General features: G+C 34.1%; 1 protein-coding gene across 2 annotated transcripts; it reads left to right on the top strand.

Annotated features, from left to right (window-relative positions):
* The first annotated feature begins 8385 nt into the window (after positions 1–8385).
* On the top strand, positions 8386–20480 carry LOC114915562 (uncharacterized). 2 transcript variants are annotated; one of them, XM_083072363.1, is made up of 12 exons: positions 8386–9908; positions 10025–10102; positions 11829–14820; positions 14914–15258; positions 15357–15456; positions 15548–16284; positions 16457–16606; positions 16677–16781; positions 16959–17093; positions 18243–18545; positions 18632–18718; positions 18800–20480. In XM_083072363.1, the coding sequence occupies exons 3-6, from the start codon at positions 12884–12886 to the stop codon at positions 15677–15679; spliced, it is 2514 nt and encodes an 837-aa protein (XP_082928489.1). In that variant the 5' UTR covers positions 8386–9908; positions 10025–10102; positions 11829–12883; the 3' UTR covers positions 15680–16284; positions 16457–16606; positions 16677–16781; positions 16959–17093; positions 18243–18545; positions 18632–18718; positions 18800–20480. The 2 variants fall into 2 exon arrangements, with proteins under 2 accessions (XP_082928489.1, XP_082928490.1); XM_083072364.1 differs by lacking the exons at positions 18243–18545; positions 18632–18718; positions 18800–20480 and adding an exon at positions 17708–18234.
* Positions 20481–23342: the final 2862 nt, after the last annotated feature.

Consider the following 23342-nt stretch of genomic DNA (forward strand, 5'->3'; position numbering starts at 1 on the left):
TTGTGAATTAAAATGCTTATGAATGCCTTGAAATTTCGAAAATTAAGTAACCATGATGCGAAACGTGAATATGAAATATGAGAAGCGAGAATAATGATAATGTTACATGAAATATAATGATGTGTTAAAGCATAGAGTCTTGTTTGACATGCATCATTTTCATAAATGTTTTAAGGGTACGATATGGAATACATCGCCAGAGAAGGCCCCCTACTGTAAAAGCTTTGGGGATTAGTCCTTGGTGATAGATCGGTTTGGAAGTCTCAGTCTCGCCCATTGTGTGCATGGGATGTATCTTGTGCGGCTTAGCTATGTCGACGAGACTCTGGTAGTATATCCTTCTAGTGAGAGTGCGCAGAGGGTGTGGCCCGGCATGTACTCCTAGATTACTCTTCGTATATTGCTAGCGGCAATATGCCATGTGATGTTTTACTGGCACCACATGCATGATAATGTGAAGTCTGTGTCCATGCATGTGCATTCTTATTATTAAATGATGATAAATTACTATTTGTATGACTTGGATGATTGGATAAGCTATTGTTGTTGATTGATTTATGAGGTAACTGTATTGTTTGTGTTTGGCTATCTGGTGTGCGTTCCTACACCGTGAGCCAGAGTGAGATGTTGCTCACCCCCTTCTTTTGAGTTGTTTCTCTTGTTTGATATACAAGAGATGATGGAGGACCATCCATGGAACTTCATGTGGGACCCATCACTAATCCATGGCTAGGAGATTGGAAGAGGATAGGGAAGTCAAAAATCCTAGAAGACATGTTTCTTAAGATTAAAATACACTAATCACTCTCCTAAGCTTTGGTAACCTAGAATTTATGTTTATGCCTATTTTGCCCTTGTCTTTGATTTTCCATTTTTACCCTTGTATTTTGGGGTATCTTAGACATAGGATCTATTTTACTTGTATTTCCAATTTTACCCTTGTATTTTGGGGTATTTTAGTCATAGGGTTTATTTTCTTTGTATTTCCCATTTTACCCTTGTATTATGGGGTGCTTTAGATCATAGATTTTTATTTTTGGGCTAAGGTATTTGATTAGGGTGGGAACAAAAACCTAGACATATTTTTTGTGGCTATTGGACCTATTTTTGGTGTTAGAAAGGCTTAGGCCCAAGTGGAGGGCAAAGGTTGCATGGTCTTATCATGCACCTAGATGTAGCCTAACTAATTCCAAAGATTCCATCCTTGGCCACCAAGTTGCATCTAGGGTTAATTTTCATTTCATTTGGTGTGCATTTGGCTTGTGAATTTCAGCCATGCACTCTCCAAATGCAACCCTAGATGCCTCACACTCCTATAAATACCCTAGGCTATGCATCATGTAAATACTTTGGATTATATGAATTTGAGTGAGCATTTTTGCCTCAAATCCTCTCCCTAGTCACTAGGTCAATTCAGCCTACCTCTCTTATCTCCTCCTTAGAGTGAGTTTAGGGATACCTTGAATGGCCTTCACCTCCACTTAGTGAAGAGAGCCAACTAGAACACCCAAAACACCATTCTCCCAACCTTTCTCGTATTTTCCCAAGACTCCACCTTTCACGTCCACCATCACTTAGCCTCACCCTTGAAGGAACGTCCACCCTAAAAGGTCACTATCTTAGCCTTGGCAAGGAGCTCCTCTTCACCATTGACGTTTGTTCATCCCCTTGGTGGAAGGAGTCCATCATTTGGTATCAAGAGCTTCGGTTATCTTCAAGGGTAACTAGCTTCCTTTCCATTTTCTTTGAGTCTTTATTTCTTGAGTCTTGATTTGCATCATCTTTGTGTCTCCTTGTCATCCATGAAAGTTTTGCCATAAGGTCTCATCATATTATTATATGCTTCATTCATTGTTCATGAGCCTCCTTTTGTGCTTTAGGGTTTTTCTTGAGTTTTAGGTTCTTGTGTGCCATTTTTTTTTACTCTTGTTGCTGGAAAAATATTTCAAGAACATGAAGAACATGCATTACATCTCTTTTTGATCCTTTTTACCTTTTAAGTTTTGTCAAAAGTGTGTTTCTCTCACCCATCTCAAAAAGACAAATATTTATATGTATGATGCACCCATTTGATGTATGAAAAAAATGAAAATATTTTATGTATGTGCTTTTCCATGAGGTGGCTGAAAATTTACTGCACCATTTAGAAGTCATTCATGCATGTTGATTAGTCCTTGGCATGCTCCAAATTTGTGTTGAAATCTATGTGTTATTTGCTTCCTACACATACATGATTAGCCACCTTTCCATGCACATCATTACATGGTTATTCCTTTGGCCTCCTTCTTGTTCTTGGCTGGTTTGTTGTCTTTGAGTGTAGGTGAAGTACTACCTCCAAGATACCCTTAGCAAAACTTCTTTGGGGGATTGAGTGGAGACTAAATCTGTGAGGTCCCAAGTGCTTTAGAGAAGGATATCATATCTCAAAGAGTGCAAACACCAAAGGAGAGGACTAACTTTGTTTGTTCCTTGTGAAGGGGAGCCAAATTGGAGGAGTTGAAGACCTTTAATTTCTTTTCTTTCTTACTTGCTCATTTTGCTCAATTTTTGGCCTCTTGTAATTTGGGCCTTGTTTCTTTATTTTGGTTTGTAATTGGTCATTTTAAACCTCTTCATTTTGGTTTTAGTTCGTGTAGTTGAAGGTGATTTGAAAACCTTCACCTAGGACTTCAACTAGTATATGCTTTAAGTGTTTTTCTTTTGCATGTTTTAAAGCTTTTAGTAGTATAATTGCTTAGGACTTTATTTTTGTCTCAATTTCCGTTTAGAAGGCTTGCTTTTGCCTACTAGGGGGAACGTGCACACACACACACACTTTATTTTTGTGCCAAATTTTTTTGTGAGAAAAGTAGAAAAGGCTTAGTGATTTTTTCTTGATAAGGCTTGGTTATTAAGTGATTACTAGTAGTCCACCTCCCTTTGATAGTTCACTTTGTACACTTAGGCCTTTTTCTACCTATCTTGCACCTTGAAAACCATTTGTGAAAACCTTTTTATCACTCATTCTTTGTGAAAACCTTTTTCAAACCTTTTTGAAAACAACTTTGTGAAAACTTTTGATCAAAGATGAGTGATCATTCTAGTGTACATGGTCATAACTCATGTAGTTCTAGGTCTAGTGTTAGGGATGAACTTAGGCAATTAAAGGAGTACCTAAGAAAAAAAGAAGAGGAAAATATAAAAAGAGAGGAAGAATTAAGAAAAAGAGAAAAAGAATTTGAGAAAAATAATGAAGAAATAAAAAGGTTGCTTACTAGGCTAGTTGTGGGAGGAGAGGCTAGTGGTTCAAGACCAAGAGTCACTTCTCCTAAATCCTCAAAAGGCAAGGGGCATATGATACCCTCAAGTGTTCATGAGGAGGAAGGGCATCATACCCAACCTCCAAGTGATATCTTCTATAGTAGTCATCACAATGATGATTATTATCAAAGACCCCCAAGGCAACATAGACATAGGGAGTCCTCCAATAATGAGCCTAACATCACTCTTCCCCCATTTCATGGCAAGGATAATGTTGAAAATTATTTGGATTGGGAAATGAAAGTTGAACAACTTTTCTCTTGCCATGGAGTGAGTGAAGATAGGAAGGTTTCTTTAGCAACCCTTAGCTTCTAAGGGCATGCTATGTATTGGTGGACCTCCTTAGAAAAAGAAAGGAGAATAAACCATGAGCCCCCAATCCAATATTGGAATGAGCTCCGTAGTGCCTTAAGAAGGAGGCATATTCCTCCATACTATGATCGAGAACTTATGGACAAGCTTCAAAGATTGAACCAAGGATCCTCTAGTGTGGAAGAATATAGGCAATCTATGGAGTTGCTAATGATGAGGGATGAGATTAGGGAGGAAGAGAGGACTACAATATCTAGATTTCAAAGTGGTTTAAATCTTGAGATAAGAGACAAAGTTGAACTTTTGCCATATAGAGATTTGAATGAACTTGTTCAACTTTGCTCAAGGGTGGAGCATCAACTTAAAAGAAAATATTTTCAAAAAGACTCCACTCCCTCTTATCCCAAGAGTTTTAAGAAGGAGGGCCACTCTTCCCAACCTTTTCCCAAGGAAGAAAAAATAAAAATAAAAAAGAAAAACCATCTTTTAAGGCATCTTCCAAAGACACTAAAACAAGTGACATCAAGTGTTTCAAGTGTCTTGGCCGTGGGCACATTGCTTCACAATGTCCCACCAAGAAAACCATGCTTTTAAAGGGCCAAGATCACTATAGTAGCCTTGATGAAGCTACTTCCTCATCGTCAAGTGATGAAGAAGTTGTTTTAGAATCCGAGGAAGAAATCTTACCTTGTGAAGGAGACTTATTGTTGGTTAGAAGGCTCCTTAACAATCAATCTAGTGAAATTGACCAATCACAAAGAGAGAACTTGTTTCAAACAAAATGCAAGGTCTTAGAAAGCACTTGTTCTCTCATTGTAGATAGTGGGTCTACTTCTAATTGTTGTAGTACTAGATTGGTTGATAAGCTAGCCTTAACTACAAAACCTCATCCTAAACCTTACAAAATGCAATGGATCAATGAGGAAAGAGGTGTTGTAGTTAACCAACAAGCAAGCATACCAATCTCTATTGGCAAGTATAAAGAAGAAGTTTTATGTGACATAGTGCCATTAGAGGTTAGTCATGTCTTGCTTGAGAGGCCATGGCAATTTGACAAGAAAACAATCCATGATGGCCTCACCAATAAAATAAGTTTCCAACACTTGGGAAAGGAATTTTTGTGGTGTCCTCTATCACCTTCTCAAGTGAATGAGGACCAACTCAAATTAAAAGCTAAGAAAGATGAGAAGAAAAGCAAAAAAAAAAAAACAAAAAGAAAAGAAAAAAAAATTTCCTTTGAAGAAAAAGGGCTAGGTTCTAGAGAACATTAACCCTTGTGCCATCCTCATTCTTTTTAGTGCCAAAGAAAGATGGCAATGGAGGATGAGCACCTTCTTTTTTAAAAAAGCCATCATTGAATAAAAGGCACCCAATCCCTAAGATAGATGATTTAGTGAATGAATTGCATTGGGGCAATAACTTTTTCAAAAATAGTGATGCCTCTTTGGCTTTCTCCTTCCCCTAGCATTTTCATTCAACAAATTGTGTACCTAAGGATTGCATAGCTAAGTTTTAAGTAGTTTCTTTCCTTAATTGTGGTCTCACATCTCTTGAAGGTACTAATGGAATGATTGAGCTTGAAGATTTGTGGTCAAATCCTTCTCAAGAAGGAGGGGATGATGGAGGACCATCCATGGAACTTCATGTGGGACCCATCACTAATCCATGGCTAGGAGATTGGAAGAGGATAGGGAAGTCAAAAATCCTAGAAGACATGTTTCTTAAGATTAAAATACACTAATCACTCTCCTAAGCTTTGGTAGCCTAGAATTTATGTTTATGCCTATTTTGCCCTTGTCTTTAATTTTCCATTTTTACCCTTGTATTTTGGGGTATCTTAGACATAGGATTTATTTTACTTGTATTTCCAATTTTACCCTTGTATTTTGGGGTATTTTAGTCATAGGGTTTATTTTCTTTGTATTTCTCATTTTACCCTTGTATTATGGGGTGTTTTAGATCATAGATTTTTATTTTTGGGCTAAGGTATTTGATTAGGGTGGGAACAAAAACCTAGACATATTTTTTGTGGCTATTGGACCTATTTTTGGTGTTAGAAAGGCTTAGGCCCAAGTGGAGGGCAAAGGTTGCATGGTCTTATCATGCACCTAGATGTAGCCTAACTAATCCCAAAGATTCCATCCTTGGCCACCAAGTTGCATCTAGGGTTAATTTTCATTTCATTTGGTGTGCATTTGGCTTGTGAATTTCAGCCATGCACTCTCCAAATGCAACCCTAGATGCCTCACACTCCTATAAATACCCTAGGCTATGCATCATGTAAATACTTTGGATTATATGAATATGAGTGAGCATTTTTGCCTCAAATTCTCTCCTTAGTCACTAGGTCAATTCGGCCTACCTCTCTTATCTCCTCCTTAGAGTGAGTTTAGGGATACCTTGAATGGCCTTCACCTCCACTTAGTGAAGAGAGCCAACTAGAACACCCAAAACACCATTCTCCCAACCTTTCTCGTATTTTCCCAAGACTCCACCTTTCACGCCCACCATCACTTAGCCTCACCCTTGAAGGAACGTACACCCTAAAAGGTCACTATCTTGGCCTTGGCAAGGAGCTCCTCTTCACCATTGACGTTTGTTCATCCCCTTGGTGGAAGGAGTCCATCAGGAGATCATCAGCAACATGAGGCTGAGGATGTGGACGATGGAGCTTAGGCTTCTATGTGGGATTTTGCTCTGATAGGACATGTGACATCGGGACATAGATAGAATTAGAATATGATGTTGTTTATGTTTTATTAAAGTATATATTTTGGAAAATTCAATGTTTATTCTTTGTAATTTTATTTGCTATTTGGATTACGTACATGAATGTGAATTCTCTACTCACATGATTATTGGAATTGTCGTTTCAATTTTAAATTTTTTTTATCCAATAAGATATTTCTTTTTATTATTATATATATATATATATATGTGTGTGTGTGTGTGTGTGTGTTGGGGTAGAAGGTGTCACATTAAGTGGTATCAGAGCAGGTCAATCCAATCGATCGTGAGTTATGAGTCTACTATGCTTGTTTGGTAGATCAATGATGGAATGAATTGATTGTGAAACTTATTGATATGCTAGGGTGATGATTGAATATTTTTGTTGTTTATTTAATTATGTGTATTGTTTTCTCAAGAATTTGGCTAATAGGCATGATATTGCTTAGATGACACTATTTATGATTGTTCTTCTTCATTTTTATGATTGCTTATTTGTTTGATACTTCTTGCTTACGTAAGAAGTAGTGGTTGAGTGATATCGGTTGTGTTGCAAGCATATGTGCGAGTAGTGGTAGACGAGATATTGTGCTAATATTGTAGGAACTATTGAGGCCTTAGATTTAGGTAAGACATTGATTTTTTTAGTGTATTAAGAGTTTACGATTGGTGGAATTTTTGAAAGCTATAGTTGTAGCGATTGAATCCAAGGATGATGTATGTTGAGAATTGGAGTTTTGGTATTCTTAAGGAGAGATTGAAGTGTTGATGATTTCTAGAGTTTGATGGTTGCATGTTGACCTTTTATGGTTTAGGTAGCATGTGAATTTTATTTTTTAAGCCTTTTGTACTGAATATGTGAGTTGTTTGGTTTAGATTTGTAGTGGGAAACTTTGATATGAATTTGAGGTGGAAAGGAGTAAGTTTGGAAGGATTGAGGTATTTTGTGGCCTAGATGTTGATGCATTATTGTGTAGGGGATGTTTGCACTCCAGTTATAGCTACTTTGGTGATCAAAGGTCTAGTTGTAAGTGTTGAATATATCTGTGGTGATTTTTGAATTTTTAGTTAAGAAGATGAACCTTTTAAAATCTCATGTCTCCCTAAGAGTTGTAGCTTATTCACTTAGCTTTCTTTGGTGATAGGTTGAGATCACGTGGATGAGTAGAACTCTCTATGTGTTATTTTCTTTGATAGTTGTTGAAAGGAGAAGTAGGCTGTAATAATTTTTTCGGGTTAGTAGGCAATGCAAGGATAAGAATTGATTTTGTTAAGATGTTTTGGGGTGTTTTCATGTGGATTGAGAGGTTGTTTAAGGTTGTGTGATGCTATGTGGTAATGGTGCTATAAGATGGATGACCAAGGTGGAGAAGATCTTTACTGCTATGGAGTGCCCCTTGGTTCATAAAGTAAGTCTGGCTACCTTCTTGCTGGTGGATGATGCTCACTTTTGGTGGGAGGGAGCTAGGTAGAGGATGGTGGGTGTTGGCACCTAACTGAACTAGAAGAACTTCAGGAGGGTATTCTTAGAGAAATATTTTCTAGAAGACGTTAGGTGCCTGAAGAAGATTGAGTTTATGGAATTAAGGCAAAGGGACATAACTATTGCTGAATATACAACCAAATTTGAGGAGTTGGTTCGGTATTGTGCTCACTATCATGGTGATGCTAGTGAGAGGGAAAAATGCATTAAGTTTGTGAACGTTCTTCGTCTCGAGGTAACGACCACTATTAATTACTAAGAGATCTAACACTTTCCGACCTTGGTGAATAAGTGTAGGATCTATGACCATGACAACCAAGTTTGTGTTCCACACTATAGAAGTGTGGGCCCTACTAGGGGTAAGACTTCTAGAGCAACGACTAGGAGCAAGCCCTATTCAGTATATGCACAATTCCAAAGGAGTTATGCTAGAAGAGGTGCTAGCCAATTTGTTGTTGGGTTTTCTACTAGTAGTGTTGAGGCCAGTGTTAGAGGCTCTATCTCTACTACTTAAAAGAAGTGTTGGAGGTGTGGGAAGCTTGATCATCATATTTTCGAGTGTCCAAATAAGGTGCCTAGTTGTTTTTACTATCATGAAAAAGGTCACATTGCTAGTAAGTGTCCTAAGAAGAAAGATTCTAGAGGATTGGCAGGCCCTAGTACCCAATCTAGATGACCTCGAGCTACAGGGAGAGTCTTTTCTCTTAATGGGACTGAAGTTGCTTAGTTTGGTAGTCTAATACAAGGTACTTGTCCTATAGCTAGGAATCCTTTTGTTGTACTGTTTGATTATGGTGCAATGCATTCCTTCATATTTGTCTCCTGTGTTAGAAGGTTGAATTTGCCTATGTCTCGATTGCCTTTTGATCTAGTTGTAGAAACTCCAACTGATGCTCCCATAACAACTTCTAATGTATGTATTCAATGCCTTGTGGTTGTTTTTGATAGGAAGTTCTTAGTTGACTTGATATGTTTATCTCTTAGTCAACTTGATGTGATTATTGGTATGGACTGGTTATCTTCCAACCATGTCCTTTTGAACTGTTTTTGTAAAACTATATCTTTCGGTGAATATAAGTATGATGAATTGATCTCTGCAAGCCATTTCCAATACTATTTGAAAGATAATAATCATGTATTTATGTTAATTGTTTGTATTAAACTCGAGAATAGTAAAGAGTTGAGTGTTATTCTTATGGTGCACTACAAAAAAAAATGCCCTATAGTGACACACATTTTATAATGACACAACTTTTAGTGTCACTATAAGCTATTTTTAGCTATATTTTTTCTTATATGTCACTAAACCTTAAACACAACTTTTAGTGTCATTTAAAATTATATTTACCTATATTTTTTCTTATATGTCACTATACAATTATAATTTTACCTTCTTTTTATTTTGTGTCACTATTATATTATTATTAATACTTTTAAAAACAAAAAAAACTTTATTAAATTTGACTAACTATTTTTCTAATATTTTATTATTATTTTATAACTCAGTTATTAATATACGTACCTTAATATATTAAATCTGTCATTGTTTTACTAATATTTGACAAAATATATATTATTAATATTTTGGTATTTGATAATATTTTTATTGATATATTATTTTATTTTATTATAGATTGAAAAATATCTTTATTAATATATTTTAATTATTAATATTTTTGTTTAACGAAAATGCGAAAGAAGCAAATGATACGAGAGTTTTAAGAAAAAACTTTTAAAGGATGCAGCATTGCGGAGACTGCCCACACTGAAGACCAAGCCAATCTCGAAGAAAAAAGTGAACTACATCTCCAGATTCCATTCAAAGGGCCCAAATGCTTTCTCCAAAAACTATCAATTACTATTGTTATATATGTTTGTTATTTCAGTATTGATTTTCGTTGATCGGATCGAGCACATAGGGTGCGAGCCCGAAGTCAATTAATTCTCTTTGGCTGAAAGCAATCTTTGGAGTTGCGGAGTGAAAGAAGCAAAAATTCAAAACAAGGCTGCGTGACGGAGCTGCGAAGTTCCTCCCTTTGTTAATCGTCGAAACTATTGGAAGATGAGTTCATAAGACCTCTCTTAGGTATTTTCAACTTGAATCTAAATCTCTATTCATTCGTCTTTTTTATTCATGGTTGATTTTAAATACGGAACACTCACTTCATCGATCTCTGTGTTTTGTCCATCATTGTTTTATAGATTCACCATTTCAGAATTTGTCCGATTTCAAGGTCAATCTGCCGTTTCTGTTGATACAGTAAAAGTTATAGTCTACAGGTAATTTTTGTTTATAGTTGTAACCTTATCACTATCATTTTGGTTGTTAGATTTGAATTTGGTAGCATTCTATTTTTGAATCCAAAAAGATAACTCTGTACTTCCCATAATTGTTGTGTTGGACAATGATCCGTATAGATAATCTTTGGATTTCCTCGATGGTTGAATTTCATATTGAAAGTCTACAAATGGTGCACAAAAAGAATGGCAGACTTTATTAATTTTAATCCAGAAAAACTGACCGACTCAAACATTAGCAGAAATTATAGTTAAATGCGTATATTCAAATTTATGATGATGAACGAAAAGAAAATTTGAAAGGAGAAAAAGGAGATTCCATTTTTCTTTTTTTGGGACCAATATATATAATCTGGTTTCCCTTTCTTTTGTCTTTATTTATTTTTAATATATATTAAAGAACCATAGGATGATATAAGATTGATGGTCTGGTATAAATACGCAGCATCGTCAAGTCAACATTAGTTAAGTTCTGATGTTTCACATAGTGTGATTGATTAAATTAACATATTATTGGATTGTTTCTTCATCTAAAGATAAAATATAACAATAATCAAAGGATATTAATAAAGTTCGTGATTGCTTCGGCTAATTTAGGAGCATTTGTTCTAAGAAAATTATAACAATAATCCAAAAAGAGTCTGCTGTTAGGTCCTATAACCCAATCCAATGAGCTCAATTTTCAATGATAAAATAGGCCACAATGGTAGAACTGTAGAAGAAAGATCCGAATGTCACAAATTCCATAGTTTAACCCAGGTCATTATCATTTTCCACCATATTCTAAGGACTAAAGTTTCTCTTGGCCTTTCAAGTTTTGATGTTATGCTATAACAATGACCTCAACAGTGTGCCTCAGACATTTCATTCCAAAGGACGAAGTTTTTTTTCTGAACTACTGCTATTACTTTGTAGTTTGTACCCGTTATTCAATGGGAAAGGTAACAATTTTCATTTTGTTTTGCTCTCCTAGGACTTTCGTTTCCCGTCTCTGATAAATGGTCTTTCTAAGTTGTTTCTCATCTGTTTATTTTACTTTTAATTACTTCAATATCAACTCAATTTCAACATGGTATATCAAGGAGTAGTTTTCCAGTGCATTAACGTGTAATTGGAGTACAACCTAAATCAATACTAACTCCATAGATCTGTACAAAGGCAAAGGAACGAAACCTCATATATTCATTTTCAATCTTTTAAAATTTAAACTATTGAGTACTACTGAGTGTATAGTATGGAATCTGTTGTTAGGCCACAATGGGCATTTTACCACAACACATTGCCTTCTGAGTGAAGTTTGATCTTTAGCTTAGAAATTATGTTCTAAATCCTTTTGCTGATTTAACCATCTTGACAAGTCCTATCATCGAATACCTATAATGTTTTGGAAAACAAATCTTTGTATTATAGCAGTGGATTTAACTGGAAGTAGTGTAGCTCTAAATATTTTTTCCAAGGATATCCCAAGTATTCTATTTCTTCGCTTAGATATTATAAGTCTCGAGACTGTGAAGCTATGAGCTAACTATTATAGTAAGTAAAATGTGGCTGGGTCAATGAAGTTTTGCACAATGTTGTATGAATTTGAATTTAATGCATGTGATTACACTCTTTTGAACACGGACTGAAATAAAATATTATCTGTCACTTTAAGAAAATAATTTGTCTGATCCTCTTCATGTCCTATAAATTTTTGTGTTGCTTGCAGGTTTGTGGATTCGATCTCTTGAGAAGTGAGGGACGTTCATATGTTTGTGATGTGAATGGATGGAGCTTTGTTAAAAACTCATACAAGTAAATTTTGTAATTAGATTTTTTTTGCATTGCGTTTTTTGATATCAGCAGCAGGGTTCAAAATACTTAAATAGTTATTCACGTTCTTTCTATAAACAGAAAATCATAGGTTCAGTTCTTCCCAATTTGATATATATTTGATTTGGAGATATTATAATTGTGCCTTTTTATCCTTAGCAAATATTTGAAAGGATAGATACTCCAAGAGGTCAAGCTGTCAGTTTTGTTGATCCTGTATACTCAGTGGACTCTTCAAATTCAGAGTTTTCATCTAGCATTTTACGATTTTCATACAGCTCATTAAGGACTCTATGAGCACAGGCATTTCAGTTTTGAAGAAGATTGACTCAGTAAGTTAAAATGGGCATTTAAACTCCTTTAAGATGTTTTAATAGTTTGTTATGTAAATTTCTTGGTTCTATGCATGACTTACTGTTCTTGTTTGCTGAAGTGTTCCTTGCTGGGTATCACATAAATTTGACCTTTTGCTATGTTATGCATGACCCATGCTTCTAAAATATTTCATGTTTAGAAGATAATAGTCAATTATTTTCTCCACTATATTTAGATTCGATTTTTATTGTTTGTGACTTACCTTTCATTTTTATAACAATAATTTTTTTCATACTATTTTTCAGTTTATTATATTTGATGGATAAGAGATGGATTTCTGATCAATCTCAAGTTAATGAGAAGTATATTAGGGGGGTTTTGAAATTTTCTTGATTTTGCATTTGAAAAATCATCTAAGGATGGAAAAATTTTATGTCCTTGCACCAAATGTGTTAATCGTGATTGGCGCTCTCGAATGGATGTTTATGAGCACATAGTCAATCGTGGTTTTCTAAAAGGATATACTAATTGGATTTTTCATGGTGAAAATATTGGCCCTTCTATTTCTGAGAGTACATATATCAAGATGGGAGGTTTGATCATGACATTGATACATTAATTCATGATGCTTTTGCAATGCATGCAACTAATGAGGGCCAAAATATAGATACAGACACAGAGGATGAGAATGTTGAACCATTAGTAAATGAAAATAATGTTCAACAATTTGAAGTTTCTTCATCTAAGTTTTATAAGTTGTTGAAAGAAGTTGAGCAAGACCTTTATCCTGGTTGTAAGAAATTCACAAAGCTCTCTTTCCTTGTACATCTCTATCATTTGAAATGTCTGAATGGGTGGAGCGATAAAAGTTTTTCAATGTTGTTAGAGTTGTTAAATGATGCTTTACCAGAAGAAAATACTTTGCCTAAGTCATTTTATGATACAAAGAAGATAATTTCAGGATTGGGTTTAGGTTATGAAAAAATTCATGCATGTCCTAATGATTGTATATTATATAAGAATGATTTATCCAACGAAGAAAAATGCCCAAAGTGTAATTTTTCAAGATGGAAAAATAACTCTAGTGATGATGAAGCCAGAAAAAAAATACCTGCAAAGATTCTTCGTTGGTTTCCTCTCAAACCTAGACTACAAAGACTTTTTATGTCATCCAAAATAGCTTCTTTTATGACATGGCATGAGTATGGTCGAACTAAGGATGGACTTATGAGACATCCCGCTGACTCTTTGGCATGGAAGGATTTTGATAATCGATATCCTGAGTTTTCTTCTGACCCTCGAAATGTTCGATTAGGTTTGGCTTCAGATGGCTTTAATCCTTTCAAAACTATGGCAATTCCTCATAGCACTTGGCCTGTCATATTGATTCCTTATAATTTGCCTCCATGGATGTGTTTGAAACAACCTTCTTTTTTTCTCACATTACTTATTCCTGGTCCAAAAGGTCCAGGTAATAATATTGATGTTTATATGCAACCTCTTATTGAGGAATTGAAAGAGCTATGGGAAATTGGGGTAAAAACTTTTGATGCATGCAAAAAGGAGTCATTCCAAATGCGTGCTGCCGTCTTATGGACTATTAATGATTTCCCTGCTTATGCAAATTTGTCTGGTTGGAGTACTAAAGGTAAATATGCTTGTCCATGTTGTGGCTTTGAAACTGCCTCTAAGTGGTTACGTCATAGTAAAAAATTTTGCTATATGTGTCATCGTCGTTGGTTAGAGCCAGATCATAAGTGGAGGTACAATAAAGGAAATTTTGATGGAAGTCAAGAGTTTAAAGCTCCATCTAGGCCACTTGATGGAACTATTGTTTTAAGACAATTAGAAGAACTTGAAAACTCTTCTGAGAATGAAATTGGGGATGGGTCACCATGGAAGAAGAAAAACATCATGTTCAAATTTCCTTATTGGCAATATAATGTTCTTCGTCACAATCTTGATGTAATGCACATTGAAAAAAATGTTTGTGATAATATTGTTGGAACGTTATTAAACTTAGAAGGGAAATCAAAAGATAATGACAAGGCACATTATGACCTTGTCGACATGAACATAAGAAGTCAACTACATCCAAAATTGCATCAAACAAGGGGTAAATGTTATTTACCTAGAGCTTGTTACCAAATGACTTCAAAAGAGAAGGAAACATTTTTGGAAGTGCTTAAAGAAATAAAAGCTTCAGATGAATATACATCCAATATTTCAAGATGTGTGCAAGTGAAGCAACACAAAATAATTGGTCTCAAAAGTCATGATTGTCATCTTTTAATGCAAGAGTTTCTCCCTATAGCTATAAAAGGTCGTTTACCTGACAAAGTGGGTTTAGTTATATCCGATTTTTGTCATTTTTTCAAAGAAATATGTGGCAAGGTACTTAGTGTGCATAAGTTAGAGTGTTTAGAGCATCAAATAGCTAAGACATTGTGCCAATTAGAAAAGATATTTCCTCCATCTTTTTTCACTGTAATGGTACATCTTGTTATCCATTTGGCATATGAAGCAAAAGTTGGAGGCCCGGTACATTACCGATGGATGTATCCAATTGAGAGGTATTAAATTTATTTTTCACTCATTTGATTGTAATTTAAAATTATACAATAAAATGTTATTCCTTATTCTATAAATTTAACTTATACTTTTAGGTTTCTCCTTACTCTAAAGTCTTTTGTTCGTAATCGAGCACATCCAGAGGGATCAATTGCAGAGGGATATTTAGCTCATGAATGCCTATTATTTTGTTCACTGTATCTTTCTGGAGTAGAAACTGCTTTTAATCGGCCTAGGAGAAATGATGATGGCATTGATTCATTTTTTATGGAGAATACAAGTCTTGTTCATAAAGGTAGACCACTTGGGAGGAAAAGTAAAGTTGGATTCAATGTAAAGAAAAGAAAACGAGTTTCTAGGGTGTCACTTGATGAGACAACATTGCTACAGGCACAAAGATATGTTCTTTTTAATAGCGAAAGTATTGATCCTTTTAAAAAGTAAGAAATTTCTTTTCCATTCATATTTGATTATTTAAATTTTCTTTGGTGCCTTACTATATTAATATTTAATACTTTTGTACTTTTTCTTTTCATAGAGAACACCTTGACCTTATTAGGAGACAAAATCATCGATTGTCACCATATGAAATTGACAAAATTCATAGTCGTTCATTTCCTAATTGGTTTCGTGAACGAGTAAGTGTTAGGGACAATTAAATTCCATTTTTAAATTTTGTAATCAAATAAAAGTTTGCAATCTTTTAAAATAAAGTTTTGTGACTTATAGGTTGCACGTTTGGAAGAGCAATCTAGTACACTAGTGACCGAGGATATCAAGTTGTTGTCACGAGGTCCACTTCAAATGGCTAGAAGATATAGTGGTTATATTGTTAATGGAGTTAGGTTCCATACAAAATAGCGTGAAAGATTCTTAAAGTCCCAGAATAGTGGCATTGTTGTCACTGTTAAGACAAGAAGTTATGCTAGTTCAAGAGATAAACACCCTAAGGAAGGGGAAATAAATTACTATGGTGCTTTAACTGATATAATTCAATTGGATTATTTGGGTAGATATAAGGTAATTCTTTTCAAATGTGATTGGGTTGACATAAATAGAGGGTGTAAAACTGATAATTTTGGCATGACATTAGTTAATTTCAAATGTCTACAACATACAAGGGATGATATATGTGATGATCCATTTATTTTTGCATCACAAGCCAAAAAAGTATTTTATGTGGAAAATGAAAGACAAAGTGATTGGCATGTTGTTGTGCATGCCAAAGCTAGAGATATATATGACTTAGGTGATGAGTGGTCTAATGAAATAGAACAAAGAAAAGAACACGACTTACAAGAGATAAATGATAATGATTTAATTAGGGCAGAAGTTGATGATAATGATGATGATATCATGGAATTCATAATAAACATGGAAGATGCTCTCCAAAATGCCAATGTTGAAGAGGAAATAGAGGGTTGGGGTGAAGATTTCTTCTAAATTTTTTTCTTCTAATATATAAGGTATGTAATTTTTTTTGTTATACTTTTACTTTATATGTGTATTTGTTGTTGTTGTTGTTATTATTATCATCATCATTATTATTATTAATATGTTTTTAAATTTATATATATATATATATATATATATATATATATATATATATATACTAACATGGCTTTGGATTATATGTAGATATCATGGGGAGACGCAAAAAATTGCATACTATTCATAAAAATGAAACTCAAGTTAAAAAGCTACCAATTGATAACTCTACTGGAATTACTATGCAATATCAAGAACACAATCCTTCTATTCCAGAAAATAATATACAATTTGGAAGAGGTATACAATTCTTATTAACTTAATTTCTTATATTTTATATTAAAATTTAATACTTTTTTAATTGTAATAGATGCTACAAGTGATCCTATGACATCAAATCTTCATCTCCAGACTCAAGAGATGAGTCATGTTGAATCTCAAACCATTCTTGGTATAAAAGAAACTATAAGAGGAGGTAATTAAGTTTTATTGTACTTATTTTATCTTTAATTTTTCCTTCTTTTGTCTTTGTATTCCTAATATTTAGTGCAAAAGAGCACATTTATATCCTTGAGGCAAGTTTATCCCTTATATTTTATATTCTCAATTTTAATTTTATTATAAAGTTTTTTTTTCCAATTCATTATAATAGGGTTTATAAGAGATCATATGGTGTCAAATGATAATCACCAGCCTAGCCAATTACACTTAGAGCAACAAACTGAAGACTTTAATCATGTTGAATCTGAAACTTCTCTTGATAATACAAGGACAACTTTTAATGGAGGTAACTAGCAACTTTTACTATATAGCAATATGTAAGTCAATTATTCTTTTCTATTTCACTCCTCCATATCCATATTCTTTGTTGTTTTCTGAACAATTTATTTACGATATTTTTTATAATATTATTTTGAAAAAGTTATTTAATTAGTTAAAGAGTCTCAACTCATTAAAATTTTAGAAATAATACTTTGTAGCTATAAAGTTCGATTAATGTAAGACAGCAGTAGCAATAATGTAGCATAGTGTTTTAACTAGTCTTGACCGCTTGAATATATAGTAGTATTCTTTTTACAATTTGATTTCACAGTGAAACCTGTGTGAAATCCTCCAATTTGATTTCACCTTTTTATGTCCAACTTAATATTCCCAGTTTATCCGCTGTCAATTGGAGGTCTTTGGGCTGCATGGGCTGCTGTATTGGACTTAGTTTCTTAAACTTAGAGTTTTTTTTTTCCTTTTAAGATGAGTTTTTCTTCTTCAATATTTTATTATAATTTCTTTTCATCAGCCACTCCTTGGTTTCCACTGTTCTGTTAATTCTGTATTAAGCACTTGTGTGACAGTTATAGTGTACATATACATATATACACATATGTTGATACTTGTGTGATTTAGGTGGAAAGAAGACTAGAGGTTATACACATATGTTGGATGTGTGGGATATGTCAGATGATGAATTCATAGTTGTTGAGGTAGATGCTTTGGGAAATCCTATTGGGTCAGAAGGAAAAACTCTTTTAAGTGCAATTGGTAGCTTGGTAAGGAGGCACCAATGTCAAATTTCTTCACTTTCTTCCAATCACGAGTTTAGATTTCCTCTGTGCCCCCATTCTTGCTCTTTATTTCCCAATGAAAATGGAATTTCAAATTTTACCATTGTCAATTTTAGTCTCCAGGTTCTGAAACTGCAGTGTGGGTTTTAGGTATATTTTTGCAATTAGTTTGTGAATGTGCTACGTGAATATAATTCATTTTCTGCCATTTCAATTTTTATGCCTTATGTTTTTGTTGTTTCTTGGATACAACCTTATGGTTTGATTTGTTCTATTGTATACTTGCGATTTAGCTTTCAAAAGCATCTAAACTCATGATTGGTGTCATACAGGATCGATAGTTTAGATTATTTTAATTAAAATGGGTTTTGATGTAGGACGAATTAAAGAAGCATATGGTGGAGGTAGAAAGCTTAGGAGGATCTCAAACTGCTCCTGATTATACAAATTGGAAAAATGACATCTATTCAAAAGTGAAAGGGCTTGAAAAAAGAGGACATGTACGTTGTCTTGGCAAACTTCCACTTGCTAAAAATTCAAATACTGCAACTCAAAGTTCTACTGCAGAACTTAGAATTCAAAAATTAGAGAAGGTACTTGGAAATCTTGTTTCTTTTCTTCAAGCACGATTTTCAGGAGTTCAAGAGATTAATGATATTATAGAAGCTGTAGATCAAGAGGTATTAACTCTTACAACTGACATATGTCAATCGTGATCATATTTAACAAAAATATTACTTTACATATATTTCTTTTTTATGTTTAGATACCCGATGCTGCAAGTAACAGAAACGATTATAATAATATCATTTAGTGAACTACAAGTGGTGGGTGTTAGGTGATATCGATAATGGTAAGAAATTTGAGTTGAGAAACATAATCATATAATTAATTTTTGTAATTTTAACTGCATTTTTATTATTTATGACTGCAGGTTCTTTATTAATGTTAGCTTCTAATCAATATATGGATTTGACGTGTGATTGGTCTTCCTGATGAAGCAGCTTTTGCTGCACTTACGGGGATTGCACCTGATTCTTCTTTGCGAGCCTTATGATGTGGTGGGGGTGTGTTTTTTATGCTAATATTAGTGTTGGGTGGTGGAGAATTTGGACGTTTTGTAACGGGTTCAGGTTTTTGATTGAAGCTTGAGAAGCGTTGAACGGCTTCGATTGCAGGATTGCTTGTAAGTGCTTGAAGGATTTTCCTGCATATAGAATAGTTTGAATTGTTGTTGTTTTTGTCCATAGAAACTGTAGGGGGTTAAGCTCAGACTCAGAATATTGTGGGGTGGTGCAATACAAGATATGCACAAGATTGTTTTGATGTCTTTTATATGTAGTGTGGAAGGGAAAGATGAAAAAGGCAAGGATATCTGAAAAATGAAATACAAATAAATATCTAGTTCTGAAGTGTAATCCTTTGTGGGAACCAATTGTAATTGAAGAAACCATCAAGATAAGATTCGTAACAACTAGCCTAGCCACTAATGGTTGCTTTTTCTTAATTTCCATGGCAGGGATCAATTCCCACTTTCTTGTCTCCCTATTATTATTATATATCCACCTACACCTGAAACAAACAAAGTAAAACTAGTGCACCACGGGGATTTTATCCTCTTTTTTTTTTTATCTTTTCAAATGTTCTTTGATGTATTTTAAAATTTATATTGGTTATACTTAAGGGAGACTCTACTCATGCTAAATAAAATTTCTAATCATGTCAAGTCTAGAAATTGGATACCTGTTGTCAATGATGCAAAGCTCAATCAAGAGATAAATGTTAGTATTCAATATATCAGTGCATTACAAGAAAAAAAATTGGGTAAAATTCAAAAATACAATTTCAGAGAAAAATTATTTAAAAGAAAATATAGATTGCAAGAAATATATATTCAAAAGGTAAAATGTAAAGCATGTATATTAAAGATGAATATGTTTAAAATTATTAAAAATAATAATAATAGGCAATCAATTTAAAGAATTTAAATTTAAAAACAAATTGAAAATATGCTATAGTGACACACAATATATGTTGGCATAGGTTAATAAATGTATTCCTAAAAAAATGTAGGTATAAGATATAGAGACACACAATATATGTTGGTATATGTTAATAAATTTATTCCTAAAAATATGTGTATAAGTTATAGTGACACACAATACATGTTGGTATATGTTTGTAAATTTATCCCTACAATTGCTATAAAGTGTTGCTATAGATTATAGTGACACATAATATATGTTGTTAAATCTCATTCAAAATCAACACAAAAATTGTGTGTGGGTATATGTCAAATAAGTTTATACCTACATAATTTTTATCTATAGTGACACTTTTTATATGTCACTAAAAGTAACATTTCTTGTAGTGTGAGAGAATTTCCTGAGGCATTCCTTAGTGATGTTGCTAGTTTACCACCAAAGAGGGAGATCAAGTTTAATATAAACTTAGTGCTTGGTACTGCCCCTATTTCCATTGCACCCTATAGGATGTCCCTAAGGAGTTGAGTGGCAAATAGAGGAGTTGCAAGAGAAGTAGTTTATTAGGCCAAATGTTTCACCTTGGGGAGCACCTATTTTGTTAGTTAAGAAGTGTCGTAACCGGTATCACGACGGGTGTGACACAAAAAATATTTTTCAATGGAGCCATCACCAATGTTTTATTTTAAGAAAAAAAAACATTGGAAAACCCTTTAAAAATAATCTTTAAAATCAAAATTGGGTTCGGAAGTCAATTACGTGTAAGGAAAGTATTAGCACCCTACGATGCCTATAAAAACAGTACCTTTAATTAATTGCGCAAAATTATATAAATTCATAAATATTTATTTTACCCTAAAAATATATGATTTACATGATGTTAAAGGTAGAAACGCTACTCAATTAACATCATAAATCGTTGCATATGAGAAGGTAATTTATATGTGAAATAAACCTCTTTTATTCATCTTTTTTTTTTAAAAAAAAAAAAGGGAAACTTGTATAAGAATTTAAGTTAGCAAATGGTTAATCATTAAACCCTCAAAATCAAATAACGTCAAAGATAAAAATGTTATTCAATTGACGTTGTTATTTATTGTATATTAAATACTTTCTAAACAATGACTTTGAAGACAACAAATCATATTCACTATGTACATTATTTTCTACAAGTAAAAAATAAATAAAAATAAAAATAAAAATAAAAATAAAAATAAAAATAAAAAATAAAATAAAATAAATCTAGAAAAGAATATGATACCAAATGGGAGACTTGAACTTGTTATCGTGATGAATCTTCAAAGATGAGAATCTATTATGTGCTTTTTGGCTACCTTTCACACGACACAAATGTCTCATAGATCTCAAGAAATATAAAGAGAGAGGAAGAGAGAGAAATTTCGAGCTATAAGGAGTTCTCAATGAATTTTTTTGCCCCAAAAATAGTGCCCGAGTATGCTATTTATAGACGTCAGATATGAGTTACATTTGAACCTGGAACGGCCCGTTCTAAAGGCGACATGACCCGTTTACAATTTGAACGTTTCCCATAGTGAACTGTACTGGAACGGCCCGTTCTAGAAGCAGAACGACCCATTCTGAAGTTGGAATGGCCCGTTCCCAATTTAAACGTTTCCCATAGTAAACTGCACTTGAGCGGCCCATTTTGGCCCGTTCTCAATTAGGATTTTAGGTGTTTTTACTAACTTGGAACGACCCGTTCCAATTTAAGAACAACCCGTTCTGACATGGGAATGGGCCGTTCCGACTTGGGAACGGCCCGTTCCGACTTGGGAACGGCCCGTTCTAGTTTTGGAACAGCCCATTCTAGGCTACTAAAACCAACTTGTTTGGGCTTTAAGTATCCTTGTTATCATATGGTGTTGCCTCCATACTTTAGAGCTCCTCCGTTTCATAGTAGACGTCCATTTCATTGTTTTGTTGGGTCTAGATAAAATTGGTTATTCACAGTTGCCCCTCTTTATTTATTTCTTATTAAATAATCTAAATAAGGTAATTTAGATCATTTGTGATAAGAAATGAATAAAGATGTGAATTAATTTTATCCAGCTACCCTAGACATAGCTCTTGTGTTGGGATCGTCAAGTACTAGTGCTGGATGCTAAGGTTGAATGCTTGTACTAAAGTGGTCGAATGCTTGTGCTGGATCGACCGAATGCTAATGTTGAATGCTTATGCTGAAATGGTCGAATGCTTGTGTTGGATCGACTGAATGCTAATGTTGAATGCTTGTACTAGAGTGGTCAAATGCTTATGCTGGATCGACCAAATGTTTATACTAGATCGACCGAATGTTGTGCTTGATCGATTGACTGCTTGTGCTGAATCGACCGAATGTTTGTGATGGGTCGATAGAATATTGGTGCTGAGTGCTAGTGCTAGATTGACCAAAATTGCTAGTGCTGGAACGATTGAATGCTAGTGTTGTGTTTGATTGACTGAATGCTTGTGCCGGAGTGGTCGAATGCTTGTGCTAGATCGACCGAATGCTGGTGCCAATTCAACCAAATGCTGGTGTTGAATTGGTTGAATGCTTATGTTAGATTGACTGAATACTAGTGCAAAATTGATCTAATGTTGATATTGGATCGACCAAATGCTTGTGCTAAGTTGGTCGATGGGTCGCGCCAAGTAGATACTAGGCTTATGCAACAGAAAAATGTAACTTGTGCTAGGTAAGTACTAGACTTAAATAAAAATTCATATGTTAAGCAAATACTTAAACCAAATGACAGATGTTAGGAAGCAAGAAATGCAAATGAAATGTGATGCAATATGGTGATATGATGTAAAATATTACGAGATACGACTTTCAAGGCTTAAACTTTTGTTTCTTTTCCTTTTCCTTTTGCTTTTGCTTTTCTTTAAGGTTAGAAATTCCTGATCATGACACACGACCAAGGATCATGGATGAGTGAGGCCTTTGAGCGCTCTTTGACTTGAATGATAGTTGGTTTTTCCTTTGGGTTAGCTTTAAGCTGTTGCAAACATTTATGAGTTGAAACAACGTTATCTTGTTGGTTGCACTTTATCAAGAAATTATCAAGCATACTAAGGCTTTTAAAACTCATAAAAATAATTTGTAATGCCTTGAATTTTCCTTTTTTAGATGTAACATGCATTTCCTTTCAATATATTATCATAAAATGCAAAGAGAATTGGCAATGAGGGAATAGGATAGTCTTATTCAAGAAAGTAAAAAATGTGTTTACAAAGGAAGTCATTGTATGACAAGAATGACAAATATATACAATGGTAGCAATGAGAGGTAGCTGTTATGTGAGTGACACTTTCCAGATGAACAATGCTAGTACTACACTTCAATAATCTTGATTGCTCGCTAATAAACTTGAGAGGATAATTCAATGTATTTTGCCCCAATTTTTTGGCTCTGCCATGGCTTGCCCCAATTGATACCTCGAAAATTGGCACGATACTTCTCTCTTATTTTGATGGATTTTTTTTGGGACCCTA

Source organism: Cajanus cajan, chromosome 4, assembly GCF_000230855.2.
Source record: "Cajanus cajan strain Asha chromosome 4, NIPB_CcT2T_4, whole genome shotgun sequence".
Classification (NCBI taxonomy): domain Eukaryota; kingdom Viridiplantae; phylum Streptophyta; class Magnoliopsida; order Fabales; family Fabaceae; genus Cajanus; species Cajanus cajan.